The 18,136-nt window shown below is 33.1% G+C and overlaps 1 protein-coding gene across 3 annotated transcripts in view; it reads left to right on the forward strand.

Annotated features, from left to right (window-relative positions):
* The window catches only part of IMMP2L (inner mitochondrial membrane peptidase subunit 2), a 456,052-nt gene extending 438,135 nt beyond the window's left edge, over positions 1-17,917 (forward strand). For all 3 annotated transcript variants that reach the window (XM_027457323.3, XM_021267890.4, XM_013093579.2), the window contains one exon: positions 17,432-17,917. In XM_027457323.3, coding sequence (XP_027313124.1) covers positions 17,432-17,551 — 120 coding nt within the window. In that variant the 3' untranslated portion in view covers positions 17,552-17,917. The remainder of the gene's footprint in view (positions 1-17,431) is intronic.
* Positions 17,918-18,136: the final 219 nt, after the last annotated feature.

Raw genomic sequence — 18,136 nt, forward strand, 5'->3', positions numbered from 1 at the left:
TTTAATCTAATTGTAAGCCTTGAACAGAGACACCCAAATTAATAGCACAGTTGCCTAGCCTCCATCTATAGTCCATGGAGAGACATGGGAAAGACTTACTTGTTTACTGCGAGTTTATATCACTCTGTTGAGGTCCTCTCCTTCCACTGGTTGTCTACAGAGTTTAATGTGTTTTTAAATTTAGGCTATTGTGTTAAGTGGGAGAATCCAAACTTGCTGATTTTCTCACAGTATTTCAAGAGTATACTGAGAGAAGATCTAGTAAACAAGCAATTCAGTCTTCATTGACCTTAAGTCTGATCGCTAAATATTTTCTTGAACTCAGTTTTCTAGCTTTGATTTCCTGAATTTAATATGTATTTTAAACTTCTCTAAACAACCTTGATATTTTTATCAGAGATTACTGCTCTCTCACACTTTTGTTTTAGACATCAGAGAACGTCAACAAAGAGTATTTAAATGACAACTTAAATCAGTCTGTTTCTTATGTCTTCACGACTCAAATTATGTTAGTTTGGGGCTATTAAAACACCTAAAGTATTTCCTTTATTAGCTCTCCAGCATGCAAATAACAATTTTTAGGTCATAAAGACATTTATGTAGCCAGTTGCTCTACAGAAGGCAAGACTGTAGCAAGTATACACAGAAATTTTTTGGAATTGTTCTCTGATTATTTCTAATGAACTTTTTTCTATGTAAAAGCATGTAATCTTCAAATATGAAAAAATACTACAGGATAAGCCAAGGACAATAGTAATAAAAATCTTCTCTGGATTTCTGTCTTCATCCATCTAAAGAGCTTGGAATAGGGCCTGCATATGATTTCTTTTGTGGTTATTTTTCCATGTGCTTCAGTAGACACTGGATCATACCAATAGGGTTAAAACCAGTGTCCATTGAAAATAATGAAATTACATCCTTTAAATCTAATAAGCTCTGTGTCAGTCTTATTGTAAATTTTACAGTAGTCTGCACTTTATTCTAATAGCTGTCTGAGTCTAATGTCTGCAAGGCAATTGGCTGCTCACTACTCACATAAATGTACAGGAGTTTTATACATTTTGGAGGGAATGAGTGTTCCTCCTTGTTTGAGTAAGGCTTTGTTCTGGTAGACAAACAAGTTCTCTAAACAAGTCCCTCAGGTCATCAACATTTTTTAATGCTGGAAAGAATCTTTTTTTTTTTTTTTTGGTTTGGAAAACCTAGTATTCCACTGATATATATATACATATATTTATTTTTTTTTCCTGTGACTCAGAGTATGTTTCTTTAGCACTTCAGTAAGTACCATAAAAAAACAGTGTCTGTATACTAGTGACATTAATAAATCTCATGAATTTGCTGCAAACTCTTGTGTTTCCCAGATAAGTTATGACAAGCTGTGGTATTGTTACATGTTATGCCTATTAGAAATAATAGTCCTCATCAAAAGGAAAATGCAGCACAATACTAGACTGACATCTACTTATGTCAGAGTAATAATACCGTTAAGTTTTGCTGTTTGCACTGTTCTATACATTAACAGTTGAAACCAGTAAGATACAAGAGGTTAAGTTTAACAGGTGCATATTTTACAATCTTCCATATTTTATTTATTTTATTTTATTTTATTTTATTTTATTTTATTTTATTTTATTTTATTTTATTTTATTATTTTATTATTTCGTTTCATTTCATTTTATGTGTGTGCGTGTTTTGTTTTGTTTGTTTTAATCTTCCATTTTACAAAGAAAATGAAATAAATCTTAGGGTCAGATTCAGGTGTCCTTATACATGAGGAACAGCACTGGCTTACAGGAACAGTCCTCTCAGATTTACTGCAACTATCTTTCAAATAAGTTACTAATCAGTTTGAGGAAGAGTTCCAGACTCCAGCCAAAATTCAAATAACATCTGAAACTAAGACATTAAGAAATTCACAGCTCGGGATGGCTTTTTATATATGTCATGTATCATTATTTAGAAAGAACAGAACAATACATTATTGGTTCTGGATAGTTTTGTCTCCTCTAGGGAATACCAATGTCAGTAAATAGTCTCTTAACTACCCTTAAAAATTATAATCACAACCAAAAAGTTGTGAAAAAATGACTACACGGGTTTTTATTTTTATTTTTATTTTTTTTATTTTTATTTTTATTTTTATTCTATCACTGTCATATCACTGGTGAAAAAGATACTCCGCTGTTCATTTTGACATTCAATATCCATTTGTTTTATTGTCATCTAATTAACTTTCTGTGGATGAACAAATACATATTATTAACAAAAATAATTCTGGTACTTTTGTTAGCAACTATAATTTTAAACACTCCTCAGCTCAAGTAGATTATTTATGAAAAATAAAGGGCACTTTTTATTTCTGAATATTTCTTTTATATGTTTTATACTTTTTTACATCTAATGCAGGTTTTACACTATACTTTGAAGGCTGAGGAGTTTTCAGAACCTTTACAGCAATTCTTACAATATGCTTAAAACAGCAAAGTAAAACAAAAACTTGCACCCAATGCTTTCCCCATGGGCGAGATGTCATGAGAAACTTGTTGACTCCTGACTGATAAAATTTGACACACTCCAAATCCAAAAAGGATTTAACACAGAAATGCCATAACTCATCATGTTAGTGTCTCTGTCAAATTGAGAAAAATTAAGGCCTCATGAGCATCTTTGTTACCTTTTCTGTTCAATTTATGGCTCTCATATTGTAACAGTGGTGTTTGGTAATGGAGAAGCTGGGGAACACAAATTGAGTAATTCACAATTTTCTAGTTTCCAGTTGGATGGTGTCGATGTGCCATGATCTAGGAGGGAAAGGGAAGGAAAAGTATTTGCAAGGGGAGAAATTTAATTTTCTTTTTTCAAGACAACAATAAAAATGTCACTATTTAGTGATCAACTGGACCCATGTGTCAAGCACGAAATTATCTGACAGTCTGTCATCTGAACACTATTTCTGACATGGCTTTAGGATCCAATCACAACTTATTTATAACCTATCATTTTAAATTACTTACAAATAGTTCTAATGAACATGTTTCAAAATTTTGATATTTTAAACCCCTTTCAAAAAAACTCATTAAATAGAGATTAATTTTGGCATGGTTCTCAGTAATAAATCTCAAATGATAATCATCAAATAGGCTCAACCTTGTTATTGTAGCAGAGATAAATTTAGTAGAAGATATGCTTTGACATAATAGAGTTTTTGATATCTTCTAGTAGCTTCAATCTATGACAGTCAACTAAAGGAAAATTTTGTGTGTATTTTGTACCAAAGTTAATGAATATGTATATAATGTACTAAAGGACAGTAAATGGTAATTTAACTTTTTTTTTTTTTTTTGATTGTCACAGCTTTGAGAAAATGTTGACTTTTAAGAGAGAGTCTCAATTTCTCTCTATATATTTTTCATATACCCTGCTAGCATTTTTATCAGGTTAACGGTTTTGTTTAGTGTTTTCAGAAATGAATATTAGTGACTAAGCAGTGTTCATGGTAATGCCATAGTACAGGCTAGTAGAATTATTATTATTATTATTTTTTGCAGTTGCATTTAAGTAAATGCAAAGTCATAAGGGCTGGGCACGGCTAAGTTTTACTTCACAACAAAAAATTGATTGAATTTTAAACTCAGCAACTGAAACTAGAGATGCATTTAAGCTTTTTTAATTTTTTTTTTTTTTTTTTAATTAACTGAGGCCAGACAAGAATAAAAGAATAAATCACTTTTATTATTTTCTTATCTGGATAGTTGCTATAGTAGCATATACAGTATATATTCTACTGATTTTATATTTGTTTCATCTCCTTTTTGAGGAGTTCTCCTTAGAAACCCATATTCTTTGAGATTCAAAAGATGACCATAACAGTTTGCTTTCATTGCAATCATACCGCTGAGATGGCTTTTTGTGAATCTAGAAACTCTGCAGAGTTGTAGCTAGATTTAACACATAGGAAAGCATCAGGATCCTGTCCAGATATGATCTGTGCTTCCCTGCACAAACATGTACTAGAGAGCCATGCAATGGTTCTAAATTATTTTCTGCAGAGATCTGGAAGAGAGTATGAAGAAAGGTGATGTAAAAGTATTCTGAGATTGCAGAAAGAGCTGCTTTGCTGTAGAACATAGAAGATGCTGTGTGAGACTGCCATTACAATGGAGGTTAAAGATTTTTCTTGCACAGTTTGAAGCTCTCAACCTCTTACTTAATGCAGTAGTACTAAATGGAAATGTTTTCCAGTTTTAGGTAATGTTCACTGAGTTTGTGTTGCTACTGAGGCCTGGAAAGGAAATCTAATTTGAGGGCATGAGTTGTTCAAACAACTCTTAACACCTATCCAAAGTTGTTGTTCTATCTGCAACTTCCTTTTTATTTTTTTTTCTGAAATTTCTTGAGATTCTGGCCCTGCATTTGCTTGCTTTTCACAAGAACCTATAATTATCCCTATATCACTATTCCCTATCATTAGATACTAACTTCCATCTTCTTACTTTATGTGTTTAGAGTATCATGATTTATAATTTGTATATAATATATTATATTATATACAAATACATATATATATAATATGTATTTGACTCATGGTTAAAATCCCATCCTCATGGCCACAAACATACGGTGTGGCAGCTTCCAGTTTGAGATTGATTCACTCTTCAAATGGGTTAATGGTGCATACCACCAGATGGACAAGGCAGCTTCAGATTCTCCTCTGTCTGTGTATGACTCCAGACAGCATGGGGACTTGGATTACTGCAGGAAATTTACAATATAGCATAGAAGCATGTCTCTGCCGGTTTTGGTGTGAGTTCTTTTTGTTTTGTTTTCTGTTCAATTAAAATAAACATTGGACTCATTGAACAAGGAAATACACAAAATATTGTTTGGGAAACAAGAATGCATAGTCATCAAGTTCAGATTGGGTTGCTTAAGTTGTTCAGTAGTAAGGGAACAAAGATTCTTCAGACAGGTTGCCAGATCTCCCTTGCAAAGCAATGGCAACTGCCATCATTCCATAGCCTTTACCTGTAGCTGACAGTAATTCAGTACTGTAAGGCAAGCTAGAAGATGAACTATGCATAATGGCCTCAGAATCATATTTATTTTAAAATATGGATCAATTTTTTTTTTTTTTTAATTTACTTTGCATGTTAAGATCCTGAAGCAGAAAAAAACAACTCAGTAAACATACAGACTATATTTTTCCAGAGTAGACTGATGAAAATGTGTCAGATTCTGCTGTCTTCATGTCACTACTGCTGTCTCCTCAGCTAATGTCAGAGACAGTATTTGGATCTCCAGGCATTATAGCAATGGTGATGGATATGTGGTCTGCTGCTGACCTGAAATGTGATTTCTGTCCCCTAAAACATAGAGGTACAAAATAAATGTTGGATTTGCAGTATATCTTGAGTAAGATTGTGTAACAAAGGTAAGCACTTAAAAGGAATTTTAATTTGGTTGATTTTTATTCTGGAAGTGGAAGAGCTCCATATAATGAATTATTTTTAATGGTGTTGTTTTAACATTTAGATCTTTCAGCTCCTAAATGTGTTAATCCTTTTCATTTACTGATGACCTGGCAGTCCTGTGTGGTTATATTTTGCTAAAGTAGCCTAATAGCTGCATATAGTCTGAAAAATGGAGTAATTTAAAGAGTTAATAAATCTGGATCATCAGCTCTCTGGAAATTATATTCATTTTATTTTATTTTACTTAATTTTAATAATGTGCTCAAGTGTTTTACTTGAATATTTAAAGTTCAGCACATGCTTTTCTGAACTATGGCTTGATTACGACTATGAGAGAATATTTTATTAAATATGCAGGAAACTGAATTCATTAGTCTTCCATTACTTTCTTGCTCATGCTGTATAGCTTAAGAACAAGTCTTAATGTCTTCTTGAGGTAAATATAGCTCTTGATGGTGAAGTAGTGGATTAAATCTGGTTACTGTGTTTGGCTAAAGAGGAAGGTAACTTTTCATTTTGAATGAACGCAGTCTGTGCCTCGGTTATTTGGTTTATGGTATTCTGTCTTGTTACTTAATGATGTGTTAAAGAAAACTAGAGAGCAAGGGGAAAATAGAAGGGGAAAAAAATACATTCCATAGAAAAGTATTTTTCCTATGTCCTAGTGAATCTGAGACATTCATGTGCAGTAAGAAGCAGCAGCACAGGACTTGGAGGAATCCTGTATCCTCCTCAATGTGGAGACACCGTGGCCATTAGAAGTTTCCCGGGACATCTCAAATGGCAGAACAGACCTCATTGTTTAGGCCAGTGAACTGGACCTCTAATGTAATGGTCAGGAAGCCCAAACATGGTCTTCTTTGTTCTTCTGACATCTGCATAATGATAGGGAGCTGCATCACCCCAGCTGCTGGTCTCCTGCGTCTCCTTAGGATCAGTCAGCTCTACCTGCGTGCCCCAATACATGGGCCAGGCCTGGCGGTTTGATCCAATATAGTCACTTCTCTATAAAATTTCCTTCTCCATAACCACACATGAAACCTGTTTCCTCACTGAGGGAATTTTCTGTGGAGAATTAAACAATCATCTGATGTGAAATCTAGCTTTGTAGACTCAAGCTTGCACAGAACTGCGACAGCATCTGAATAAGGATATGAATGTTAATATACTTCTGATTACTTTTTTAGTGTGAAGCTTTTTTCCTCAGCAGAACCTGTTATGCCATTATCTTAAGCTGATCAGGAATGAACTAAATAAAAAAAAAAAAAAAGGTGAATATGAAGAGGATTAGTTATGTAGGATGAGGAAATTATATTCATAATTAATAGGGTTGATTATTTAATCACTTCTGTTACAAAGTGAAAGGTTAGATATATGATCTGAATTATACCAAGAATTTGACAGATGTCACAGTATCATAAAAACATGGAATTCTAAGTAATATTAAGATTGATTACGGGAAAAATGAATGTTTTGGGGACAGCTTTTTCCAAGTAAAGTAAAAGTTGGGTTTAGTACATGTAATCTCTTCTCTGTAGGTTCAAGAAAAATACAGAATAAATCAGATAAAGACAAGAGAGGAAGTATTTAAACATTCTTAAATTCATAGCTTTTGTTATAGCTATAAGGGGGAGAAAAATCTTTGTGTATATATAAAGTATTTCTGTGTTATTTTTTTCTTGTAAATCAGCCCAGGGAGATTACGTATGCACAATTATCTTGATGAAATTTACCATTTTAGATGAGCTCTAGCCATCCTCACACAAAGACCTCTATTAAAAAGTATTTTATAATTTTAATAACATATCATGAAGCTATTTAATGACATTTTGATATCCTAGCTGCTCATTGAATATTTACTCCCCATTGCTTTTCATAGCTTATATTGCCAACAGCATGTTTTGTGTAAGTCAAACTGCTTCTGTATGCCATTTTAGAGGAAAATATAAGCAAGCCTCACAGTAGGATCTTTCTTGAAATATTTAATTAAGTGAAATACTCTATTGAACATTGGTCTGTTAAGGTAAGAGAGAGTCAAAATGATTTTATTAACAGTATTGCAACAACTTCATTTGTATCAGATTAAAATTGTGGAAATGTGTGATAAAAATGGAGAAGCTTTGAATATGTTGGCAGATCTATTTGCTGAACACACAAGCTATTACTGAAAACTTCTGAACATTTCTCCAGGAACAGTTGTAATGTTGTAACATGCTGCACCATTATTTATTTATTTTTTAATTCATAGATATTTTCTCACCTACTTCCCTGAACTAGCTTTTCTTGCTTCTGCTGACCTTCTTTACTTTTTTTTTTTTTTTTTTTTTTTTTCCTTACCTCAGCATTTGATAATTATAGTAGCATGATCTTCCCTGTTTGCCAGGTATCTGCCAAGTAAAATTTAAGGTAATGACCATTTCCCAGACACCTGGGGTCTGGTGCTGCCCTGTCTGGGTGCCAGGCTGGCACTGCCCCTTACAGAGCTGGGGCAGCAGTGGGATGGGATATTTTCCATAACATCCCTTGGTGTTGACACTTCTCTGGGTTTATAAATAGCCCTGATTTCTGACCAGTGAGACAGGGTGCTTTCCTGAGCTTCTGAGAAGAGTATGTAGAATACAAATTAGTTAGCAAGAGCTAATGTGCAGGATTTTTTTCTTCTGTTCTCTTGTCTTGAAGAAGAATTTGAGTGCATCTAGAAACTGAAGCCTATTATTGTGTTCTGACGGGGAAAAAAAAAAAAAAGATTAATTTTGTGTGGGCCACACTTTCAGAACTTTGGTGCAATTTGATCTTTCATGTTAGCTTGTTTGCTCAGCTTTGCAATGCTAGTCACTCATTACAAGGTCCTGCTTTCTAAGAGGCAGGTGTTGCGGGACACCTCCATGAGTGTGTGCTGGAAGCAGAGCATGAGTGAAATAATCTTGTAGCAGGACTTAAGAGCATCACAGTCCATCTTGTGGCCAGAGTGGTGACATGGAGAGCGCACACCACAGACAATGGAAGTGGAGAGCATGGTTTCACCTGCTCAAGAGCCAACCCATAAAAATGAATTGGGTCTGCAGTGAAGTGGCATAGTGAGATGCGAATGCAATCAATGGGTAGTTTGTGAGCTCTGAGAGCTGATCTGTGACACCTGCCATTGTAATCCCATAGAGTTGTGTTTGCCAAAGCTTTAGAATGAAACTCTGAATTAATGACACACAACAGAACAAAAATGGAAATCAACTGAATTTGTAACATACAGCATTTCTGCATAGTGTCCTAAGTATTCAGTCAAGAAAGACAGTACACATAATCAATATCAGTGTACTAAGCTGAATAATGTCACTAAGCCTGACATTCTTCTAACTCTGCTGGCACTGACACAATGCCTTGCTGAATAGGAATTTACATTGAAGACTTTTATATATTCCTGAATAATTAATACAAACAGATTTGGGATATAGCTAATGTTTTCTATGTGAAGATGATAAATGTGTTGTGAAAATTGTTTCCTGCCACTTAATTTATCAATTCTTTAAAATATTGAATTGCAAATATATTACTGCTTTTTATTGTGGGGCTCTTTTATGAATGCTATTAGTACATGTTATTCTTCTGTTGAGTTACATGACTTAGTGGCAATCCTATTTAGTCTCTGAATTTTGTGCTTCACCAGTGAAATGTTGAAAAGCTTTTAACTATTAAATTATATTTATGTATAAGCAGCATGCAAAGCACATCATAATGTGCACTAAGCAAATTCTTTCACCACTTTCGTAACTAGAAATCTAAAATAAATAATAGATTGGTTTGTAAATCTTTTTGTGGACCTATTTAGCATAATGGTTCTGTTAATCATAAGCAAGAAAGAATAATTTCTAAGAATGCTATATTTACTGAAGATAAAAGACTAGTAGCACTCATATGTTAACCTCTTTTTAAAATACTTTAGAAAACACTGAAGAAAAAAATAGGAAAGCACAAAGAAATTAATTAGCTCTGGTGCCCTTTCAATCATATATCCTTGACTATTCCAAGATAATGCACTGAGACAGAACTTAGCTCACACAATATTTGTACCCAGCCCACTACTATATTTAATTTAGTAGTATTAGGTATTGACAGCTGATTCCTTCACAAATTGATTAAAAATACACTACTTGATAATGAATTCCTTTAAACCTCCACTATTTTTGTAAATGTTAATCCAAGTTCAAGGTAAACCAGTCTCTATCTGCATGAATAACTGCAGAAAGATCTAATATGTGAAAAATATTGTATTTTCAGTGATCATTTCCTTCCTTGATCTCTTTTGAAACTTAAGGCTTAAAGTAGATGTGCAGACATGATTGAACAAAAGAGAATATAACCCAGTTATTTTGATATTTAGTAAATTACTTTTTTTTTTTTTTCAATTCAATCAACAAGATGAGTTTTTATTACAATGCACTTACTTCTTATGATATGAACAGCTTAAATTGCAAAATCATGTTGGATCAGAGCAGTCACAATTGTTAGATGAGTTTCAGACAAATATTTTGTGCTAACAGGCAAATTTTATTAATTCTGGGAATCATCCATTGCATTTGAAACATATTACTCTCTTTCATATCTTTGCAATTATGTCTGTGCTTGTATGCACATGTAGTGCATGTGCATTACTTCTGAGTGTTATATTTGTGTCACAATTTTCACTATTTAAAACTTTCTCAAAATGAAATTGTTGTCACAATGTGATTTATATATTTTCACGTGCTTTTATAATATATTTGCTATCAGTATAAATAGTTCTGAATTTGATAACTTTGATAACAACCTTTTCTGATTATACAGTAGCTCTGTGAAAAAAAAAATGCATATGGAATGTTTTATCTATAGCTGGAGCTGCTGCTTCAGCTATCAAACTAATGGAACCGTAATGGAACACTTACTAGCAAAATTAATGGGCTGCATTCTTTTCTTTGTCACTAGATCTGTATGGCTCCATTAGGTCTGATTTGTTCAGGGACAAGAGGAAAGAATGATGAAGATGCTAGTATTTTGCTGAAAGGAATCGATTACTGTATTTTTTTTTTAATATTCATGAACTAGTTAGCATCTTGTTTTGCTAACCTTCAGGAAGCTGATGTAAATTAAAGAAAATCTGTTTTGGTATGGTTTTATTTACACATTAATTTATTGATTTTCATCTTTCTGTGATTCTTACATACATAAAAAGAAGGAGGTCAAGGATATTTGTTTCTTCTGCCATTGTTTATTATCCCAAGTACTTCTACTAGAGGAAGTGGTTTCTCCGGGATTTTACTGTAATCCACAAGATTTTATTTTTATTGAGCCTTTTTTTCCTGCTTCTGCACTTGATAGTAGCTGTTTCAAAGTTCAGCCATGTACAGAAAATGAAGTGTAATAGCAATCATGTTTACTTTCTATTAAAGTATGGATTTTCTGAAGAGCCTAATTTACTGGGAGAATTCTCTGTGAGACCATTTTACACCTACAATCTAATATCAAAGCCCAGTGTAACAACCTTTCTTAAAGACAAGCAATCTAATTTGACACAGATACCTATCCCATACTATATATTTTTGTTAGTATTTTAGCTGAAACACAGCATAGTTGCCTAGGTATTTCTATCCTGAGGTTTTCTTTGAGATTTGGGGGCTGAAGTAGTCCAGAACTTTTTTTTCTCTCCTTTCTCATTAACCTCATCCTTTTGGAGATGGTTTTCAACCTCCTTAAAAATTTGATATTTCCAGTCTTCCAGAATCCGTATGTTTGCTAGTCATCTCTAAATCTCCCTGGCTATCTTCACATTAGGGGATTTTTCACCTACTGTGCATGGGCACCTTTCAGAACCACTATGAGGAGAAGCAAGTATCCAGTCATCAAAATGCAGTCTGCATAGAACAATACTGCTAGAGAATTTTCCCTATCCTAAATGATGTTGTGTTATGCAACAGAAAATCTGAGGAAATTGTTTTAAGTAATAATGCATAATGCTGAGCATGTGAAAGGCTGTATATAAAGATTCTTTACTAATGTACATATGAAGAACAATAACAACAACAACAACAAAACACAGTGAGAATATAGAACTTCAGGAAATAGAAAGCATAATCTGAAACAGTAATTGTGATCGGTATTGTTTTCTCTTTTGGGCTTGAGAGAACTTTAATTTTTGTGTTTGCATGTTTGTCATTGTCCTTGGGTTTTGGAAGGCCTGTGCAATACTGCTATACAGCGTCTGAGACTAAAGCAAATGTGACTCCTCAAAACCAAAGGCTAATAACGTATGTGTTAAAAATTGTGATTTTCCAGTAGTTAAAGAAATTTCTCAAGTAGACAGGTTATAATATGTGGCACTTTTAATTTAGTTCTGTTTCTAGTTAGGTAGCTATTATTGTTCTCTTCCAGTGAGATTTAAAGGATTTGCGCCATTTAAACGTTTATTAATGGGACCAGGAGACAAAACACTTTTTTTTTTTTTCTAGGCTTAAACATGGTAAAACAAGATCATTTTAAGATAGTATTTTTAAGTAGTATTTCTTTCTTAAGAGGAAGTATATTCATATTTAAGTACTTATTCAAGTGGACCTTAAGAAAAGATTTCTTAATGTTTTCTTAATGTTAATTTCTTAATGTAAGATTTCTTCTGTTGATCCAACATTAAGGATTGCTACTGTGTTTGTTTTTTTTTTATTATCTTCCCATTCTCTTTGCTTATCTTCCTGTGTCACATCTAGATACTCCAAGATCTCTTCTGTTATTTTATCTTTTTTGAAGCACTTGTCCTCCTCAAAAAGAGGGAAAAATTCTGGATGTGTGGGCATCCTGAATTCTTCATCAGGAGGAATGTGATGTTGATGGTTGCTTCTTCCTCACTTTCTTGGCGCAAATTTAATACATTTCCTGACATGTATTTTGCCTTGTTTCTTCACTTCTTGGCAAATATTTTTTTATCTGTATTTATTATACATTGTATGTTTATTACACTCCTTGTTCTTCTGAACTCTTTGATAGCCTTAAAACCTTTTTGTCCGCCTCCTCAGGTGCTTTTCAAGTGATCATTACTGAGTTGTATTTAAGTTTGCAGTCTTCAGTGTCATCCTGTGCCCATTTCTTATTATCCTATGCCTACAGTCATGTAATCCACATTATTGCATGAAGATAATAAATATTTCTTTCTACATAGAAATATATTTTTTTCTACTTTTTGCTATATACAAACAAACAAGCAAAAAACTATTATACTGAAAGATCATGCAAATATATAAATAAAATTTAAAAATGTAAATTTAATACAAATAAAACTCAGTAAATTAAATAAAATTTAAAAATGTAAATTTAATACAAATAAAACCCATTTTTCCCATCCCAATGAGTTCCTATCCCCATCATCACTTCCCATCCCACTGATGTTTTAGGTTAGATGTTAGGAAGAGCTTCTTTACTGAAAGGGTTGTGAGGCATTGGAACAGGCTGCCCAGGGAGGTGGTGGAGTCACCATCCCTGGAAGTCTTCAAAAGACGTTTAGATGTAGAGCTTAGGGATATGGTTTAGTGGGGATTGTTAGTGTTAGGTTAGAGGTTGGACTCGATGATCTTGAGGTCTCTTCCAACCTAGAAATTCTGTGATTCTGTGATTCTGTGAAATATAAGGAAATACAAGCAAATATAAGCAATGTGAGCAAAACTATAACAATATATAACAGCAGATTGTTGGAAAAAATGTTGCAGATAAGCAAACTAAATAAAACTCTAAGCAGGCAAGGATAGCTCTAACAAAGCCTGAGCAAGAAGTTCTTGTAGAGCTGGTACAAGATCTGCAGCTTGTTACTAGCAATGGCAATACTTGCTTACAGCGTTACAATAACAGCAGAACAAAATGTTCTTGTACTGCTTTTTGTCTTTTGGTCTTATTATTACTTCTAATTAGCAAAATGATTACTTAGGAGCCTAGATTTAGAAGAGGTTGTAGATACCTATTCTTTTGGTTCTGTATTTCTTTCTCAGGTTATATTCAGTACTACTGTACTTTCCTGGTTTAGTGTTGTTAAAATCCTGGCTGTTTAATTTAGATCCAAGTCACCAAAGGTTCAAGGGGAAAAGAAGCAAACAGATAACAGTGCAGAATGCTCCTAACCTAAAGTGATTATCACAAGCTGAGTAGACTTTATATATCCTGAGAAAGCTGAGAATGCCATTGTTAAGGTCACATTCTTATCCAGACTTTTCCCTTTATTGAAATCTGGACTGAGGACCTGGATTTCACAGAAGGTTTGGTGAGCACCACTGTATGCTACTTCTCCACAGGATTCTCAGTCTCAGTGCTGCTTGTCCCATTGTGACTGGAGATTAGAAAAGGCATCATGCTAAGGGACAGTGAAGATTTCAAATAGCAAAGAGATGAGAAAAGATGGAGAGTACAGTCTGTAAATCACTGGGAATTTTAAAATGATGTATTTTGGAATCAAGGCAAGTAATATATACTTGCCTGTATACCAACTACATACTGTATACCAACAGAGGTGCTCTTATCCTAACCTGTTATGACAGAATGAGAAAGAAAGATGTAAATATCACTGCTGGTAACACTACCAAGCTTAGGCTTATCTTCTCTAATGCAGTGCCAAAACTAATCAGTCTCCATGCAACTAACATAGTAACAACAAGCAGGCTTTGAGGAAATATGCTTTTGTCACAGTAACAGTGTCAAAACAGTATTATTCATTCAAAACTTGTTTTGTGATAAAATTTCTATCTTAATTTCTATCAACAACAACAAAAAAAGACTTCTCGGTCAATTACATATTCAAATATTAAATATATATATATATATATATATATATAAATTAATGCCTAAACAGCTCAGGTTGGGAAGAATAATATTGATTAAGTTCAAAATAACATCTGTTGTTGCTACAGCAAGAATAATTAATAGCTCATAATGTACAAATAAGGATCAACTATTTAGATTGAGGAATGTATTTCATTTACAGACATGACCAAGAGATATTAGCAAAGAGTTTTCATGTGGAAAGAGGGTAAACTTATTTTCTTAAGTAAAAAGAATAAGTAATGTCTGTAAGAGAAGTGATCAGTCTTTATTTTAATAGATTATTTCAGTATTTCACTGTTGCAACAGAAAGTGTGTCCTTTCTGTTCACCCTCTATCCACATCTTACCTTGATGAGGGTAAACCCATTAACAAGGACAGGTTATTCACTGCAAACAATTCTGTCCTTCCTCTGTGAAATTCATGGCTGCTGTGGTTACTACAGAATAATAATTGGCAATGGCAAAAGTTATTAAGGTTCTTTGCAGAAGTCAGACAGCAAGGTGCTTTTAAAGTGAGCCTTTAAGTTATTATAAAATAAGCCCTATAGCATCTGTGTCATTTGTTATTTAGTAAAGACTTCTATAACCCTACAATACCCATTTTTTACTTTTTAACACTTGTCATGTTGTCCTGTAAATCAGGTTTATGAGAAGGATATTTCTTTATTAGTTTCGAGTCAGATGATGGTCAGTAGAAGTAATCCTCTGGGCAAAATTATTCCCAGTCTGAGCTTCAAACAAGGTTTGATTCATTTATTATATTCTCAGTCTGTGTACAGACCTCCTACTGATATCAGTAACAAGCAATGCTCTGAGAAAAACACAGAGCTTTGAAAATTAGATGGTATTTGTGTTTGAGAAGAGTATTTTAATATTTCTCTCAGTACAAATGCTGTCATATTTTATATGCAGTAGTGGGGTTTGCTGTAGTTTTTTATTTTGACACCAACCTGTAATGTGTGCCATCACGCTGTATACAGAGAACGAATCCACTAGGTGATACATTTGCAGAACACTTTATGGAATAATTAAGATAAAGGATATTGTGAATTCTATAAACATAAAAATATAAATAAAATATATAATAATATATTATATATATAATATAATATATAATATATATGATAAAAACTTAATAATAAATAAATAAAATATATAAATAAAATAAAATATATAAATAAGTGTAGCTAAATCCTATAAAAAAGGAGTTGTCACTTTGCAGTCTGGATATATATTGTCCTTTGCTTAAGTGTAGGATAAAGAAGCAATGGATCAGGGAAATAAGTGATCCTTGCAAGAGATCAAGCAAGTAAAATACGATGCTGGACTGTGATTTCAGTTTCTTCAGATTCTTTTAGATATTGTGGGTTATTAACTAACCAAATTATATTCAAGTAATTCAGCACCTGCTTCATCAAGCTACAGAATATGGAATTAGATATAGACCACTTCAGCTTCACTGATTTGATTATGTAGTAGAGAGAGACCGGTGAATATACATGTACATTAATCCTATGAAATTAAATCAAGAAAATTAGTTGAAGATATTCCTAGGGGCCTATTTGGTGTCCATTTGCATAAAATCCTGAATTACCTGCTTACTGTTTTTTTTTTTTTTTTTTTTTTTTGGTGTGGTGAGTTTTAGCAAGATTGTACAGGTTCAAATCAGAAGTATTTTTAACTTTTGGCTCCTATAACAGCCAATATCAGATCATTAGTATATAAGGACAAAGGAAGTACATGTTTTTTCTCTCAGTGTTTCCTATTCTGGATCATAGAGACCACACTGTTCAGTTATCTGTGGTGGAATCTGCCTCTACTATTATTTTCTGAACCAGTTTGTTATTCTGGTATGTTCTCTTCAGTATCCCGTATAATGTAGTCAAACATGATGTAATTGTGCACACTGAAGAAACATTTCCTTTTTCTTGGCTTTAAAATTTGTTTAAGAAACTGTTATCCAATGTTTCCTTATTTTTATCAGAAATGATAACATAACAGGCAAATAGGCCTATACATTATTTCTAGATGCCACTTATAAAATTGTTGTTGTCTACTTTACGGTGGGAAGCTTATTACTCATTGTGGTTTTCAGGAGTCTAAAGATTAAGCTGTTGAAATCTATACTTTAGGTATTTCAAATTGTGTGAAATTAACTCCATATTAGTATGGACCAGCAAAGCCTGTAAAATCCCAATCTGAAAATGTGATGCGTCTATTCTCAAAATTTCTTAATCTAAGCATTTCTTCAAGAATCTTCAAAATGTTTTAGTCTAAACATTTCATACTGTAATTGAAAAGAGCCGTGTTTATATTTTTCTTAAGGTCTTCTAAGCCATTCAGTTTTCTAAACCATGTCACTTATGAAGGATTTATTTGAAAGCATCTCCAATATAGACTTTTATTTCAGTTTACTGAATTAAAACATTAGTAAAGGAAAATTATTGAAGTAACACGTTAATAAATAATATGACGTAAAACATTTGCAAAATATGTGAGTAAAGTGTAAGTAGTCCTAGAACTTCAAAAATCTTTGATTTATAAATATATTTCAAATAATTCTGCCAGAAATACATTTTAATCCTAGGGAAATATTTACAATTCACAGTGATTTCTATTTTTGGTTGGAGACAAAACTGAATCTTGAAAGACAGAGACATGTGGAACGTATGACATGCTTGAGAAAAGCTAACATCCTGTTATGGTTAATGTATGTAGCTCAAAGCTGAAACACAGGTTTTGTTGAACTTATCCAGAATTGATAGTTGAACCTTTATCTGCCATACCCAAAATAATTAATCACCACAAGCTTTTGGTTGATTATAAAATACCTCAACTGTTTTGACTGGCTGCTGCTTCTTGAACCTGAAGAAACATTCCTAGTTCGTTCTTGTTATAAACAATGAATTTCAGCAAGTTGTATTGGGTTCCACAAAATGTTTTATCAATAAAATAATAAATTGTCACTGAAGCAGTTTTTCTCTCCTTACATGCATGGGGCATTCTTTATGCATACAAAGTACTCTGCTTTGTATTCTCTCATTACTGTAACAAATCATCATATGCTTTATATCTCCCAGATTTCACTTAATTTACAATAGTTAATATTCTCTCTGGTTTATATTTTGGGTACAGGTTTCTCTTGGACTTCTACATGCCCGTGCTACTCATATCCTCTGGCCTCCAAAGCGCTGGCAGAAGCTGCAGCCAATACTACCTCCAGAGCGCAAACCACTCCAGAAAGAGCAAGAGTGACCTAAATGTTCCAATGGAAGAACACTGCAGTCAAGTTCAGCCAGCAAGAGCTGCAGTTGTTATACGTTCACTTATAAAAGCTTAGCCAAGGGTGCTTTAACATCAGACACCATATCAGCAAATACATGCAATATTTTCATGTTAAAATGTCATCTTAAGAGTAAATTGTTTTTTTTGGTTCTTTGTTATAATCTCAAACAGCAGTACATTGTGCAGTATTTAGTTTGGAAATAATTACACATTGGTTGTAGGTTTGAACGTTCAGTTTTTCTGGGAGCAGTAAAATGACTGAGTTGTTATGTTTCTACCTGTGTTTCTCTGGATAAGAAATTGTTAAAAACTTCAATAAAATATTTTAATCTTTTATATTCAGCTTGTTTCATCAATAACCAAACAGATCCTTCATTATTATTGTTGATTGTGTATGGAAAAAAAACATACATTTACACATAATATTTTGTATTGTCTTATTATTTTTAATACTGAAGAATCAGTACTTCTGTAGCTGAAAAGTTAATCATATATGATATATATATTTTTTTCAAAAAGCTAATGAGTTTTTTTGTTTTGTTTTGTTTTGTTTTT

The sequence above is a fragment of the Anas platyrhynchos genome, chromosome 1, assembly GCF_047663525.1.
Source record: "Anas platyrhynchos isolate ZD024472 breed Pekin duck chromosome 1, IASCAAS_PekinDuck_T2T, whole genome shotgun sequence".
NCBI lineage: Eukaryota > Metazoa > Chordata > Aves > Anseriformes > Anatidae > Anas > Anas platyrhynchos.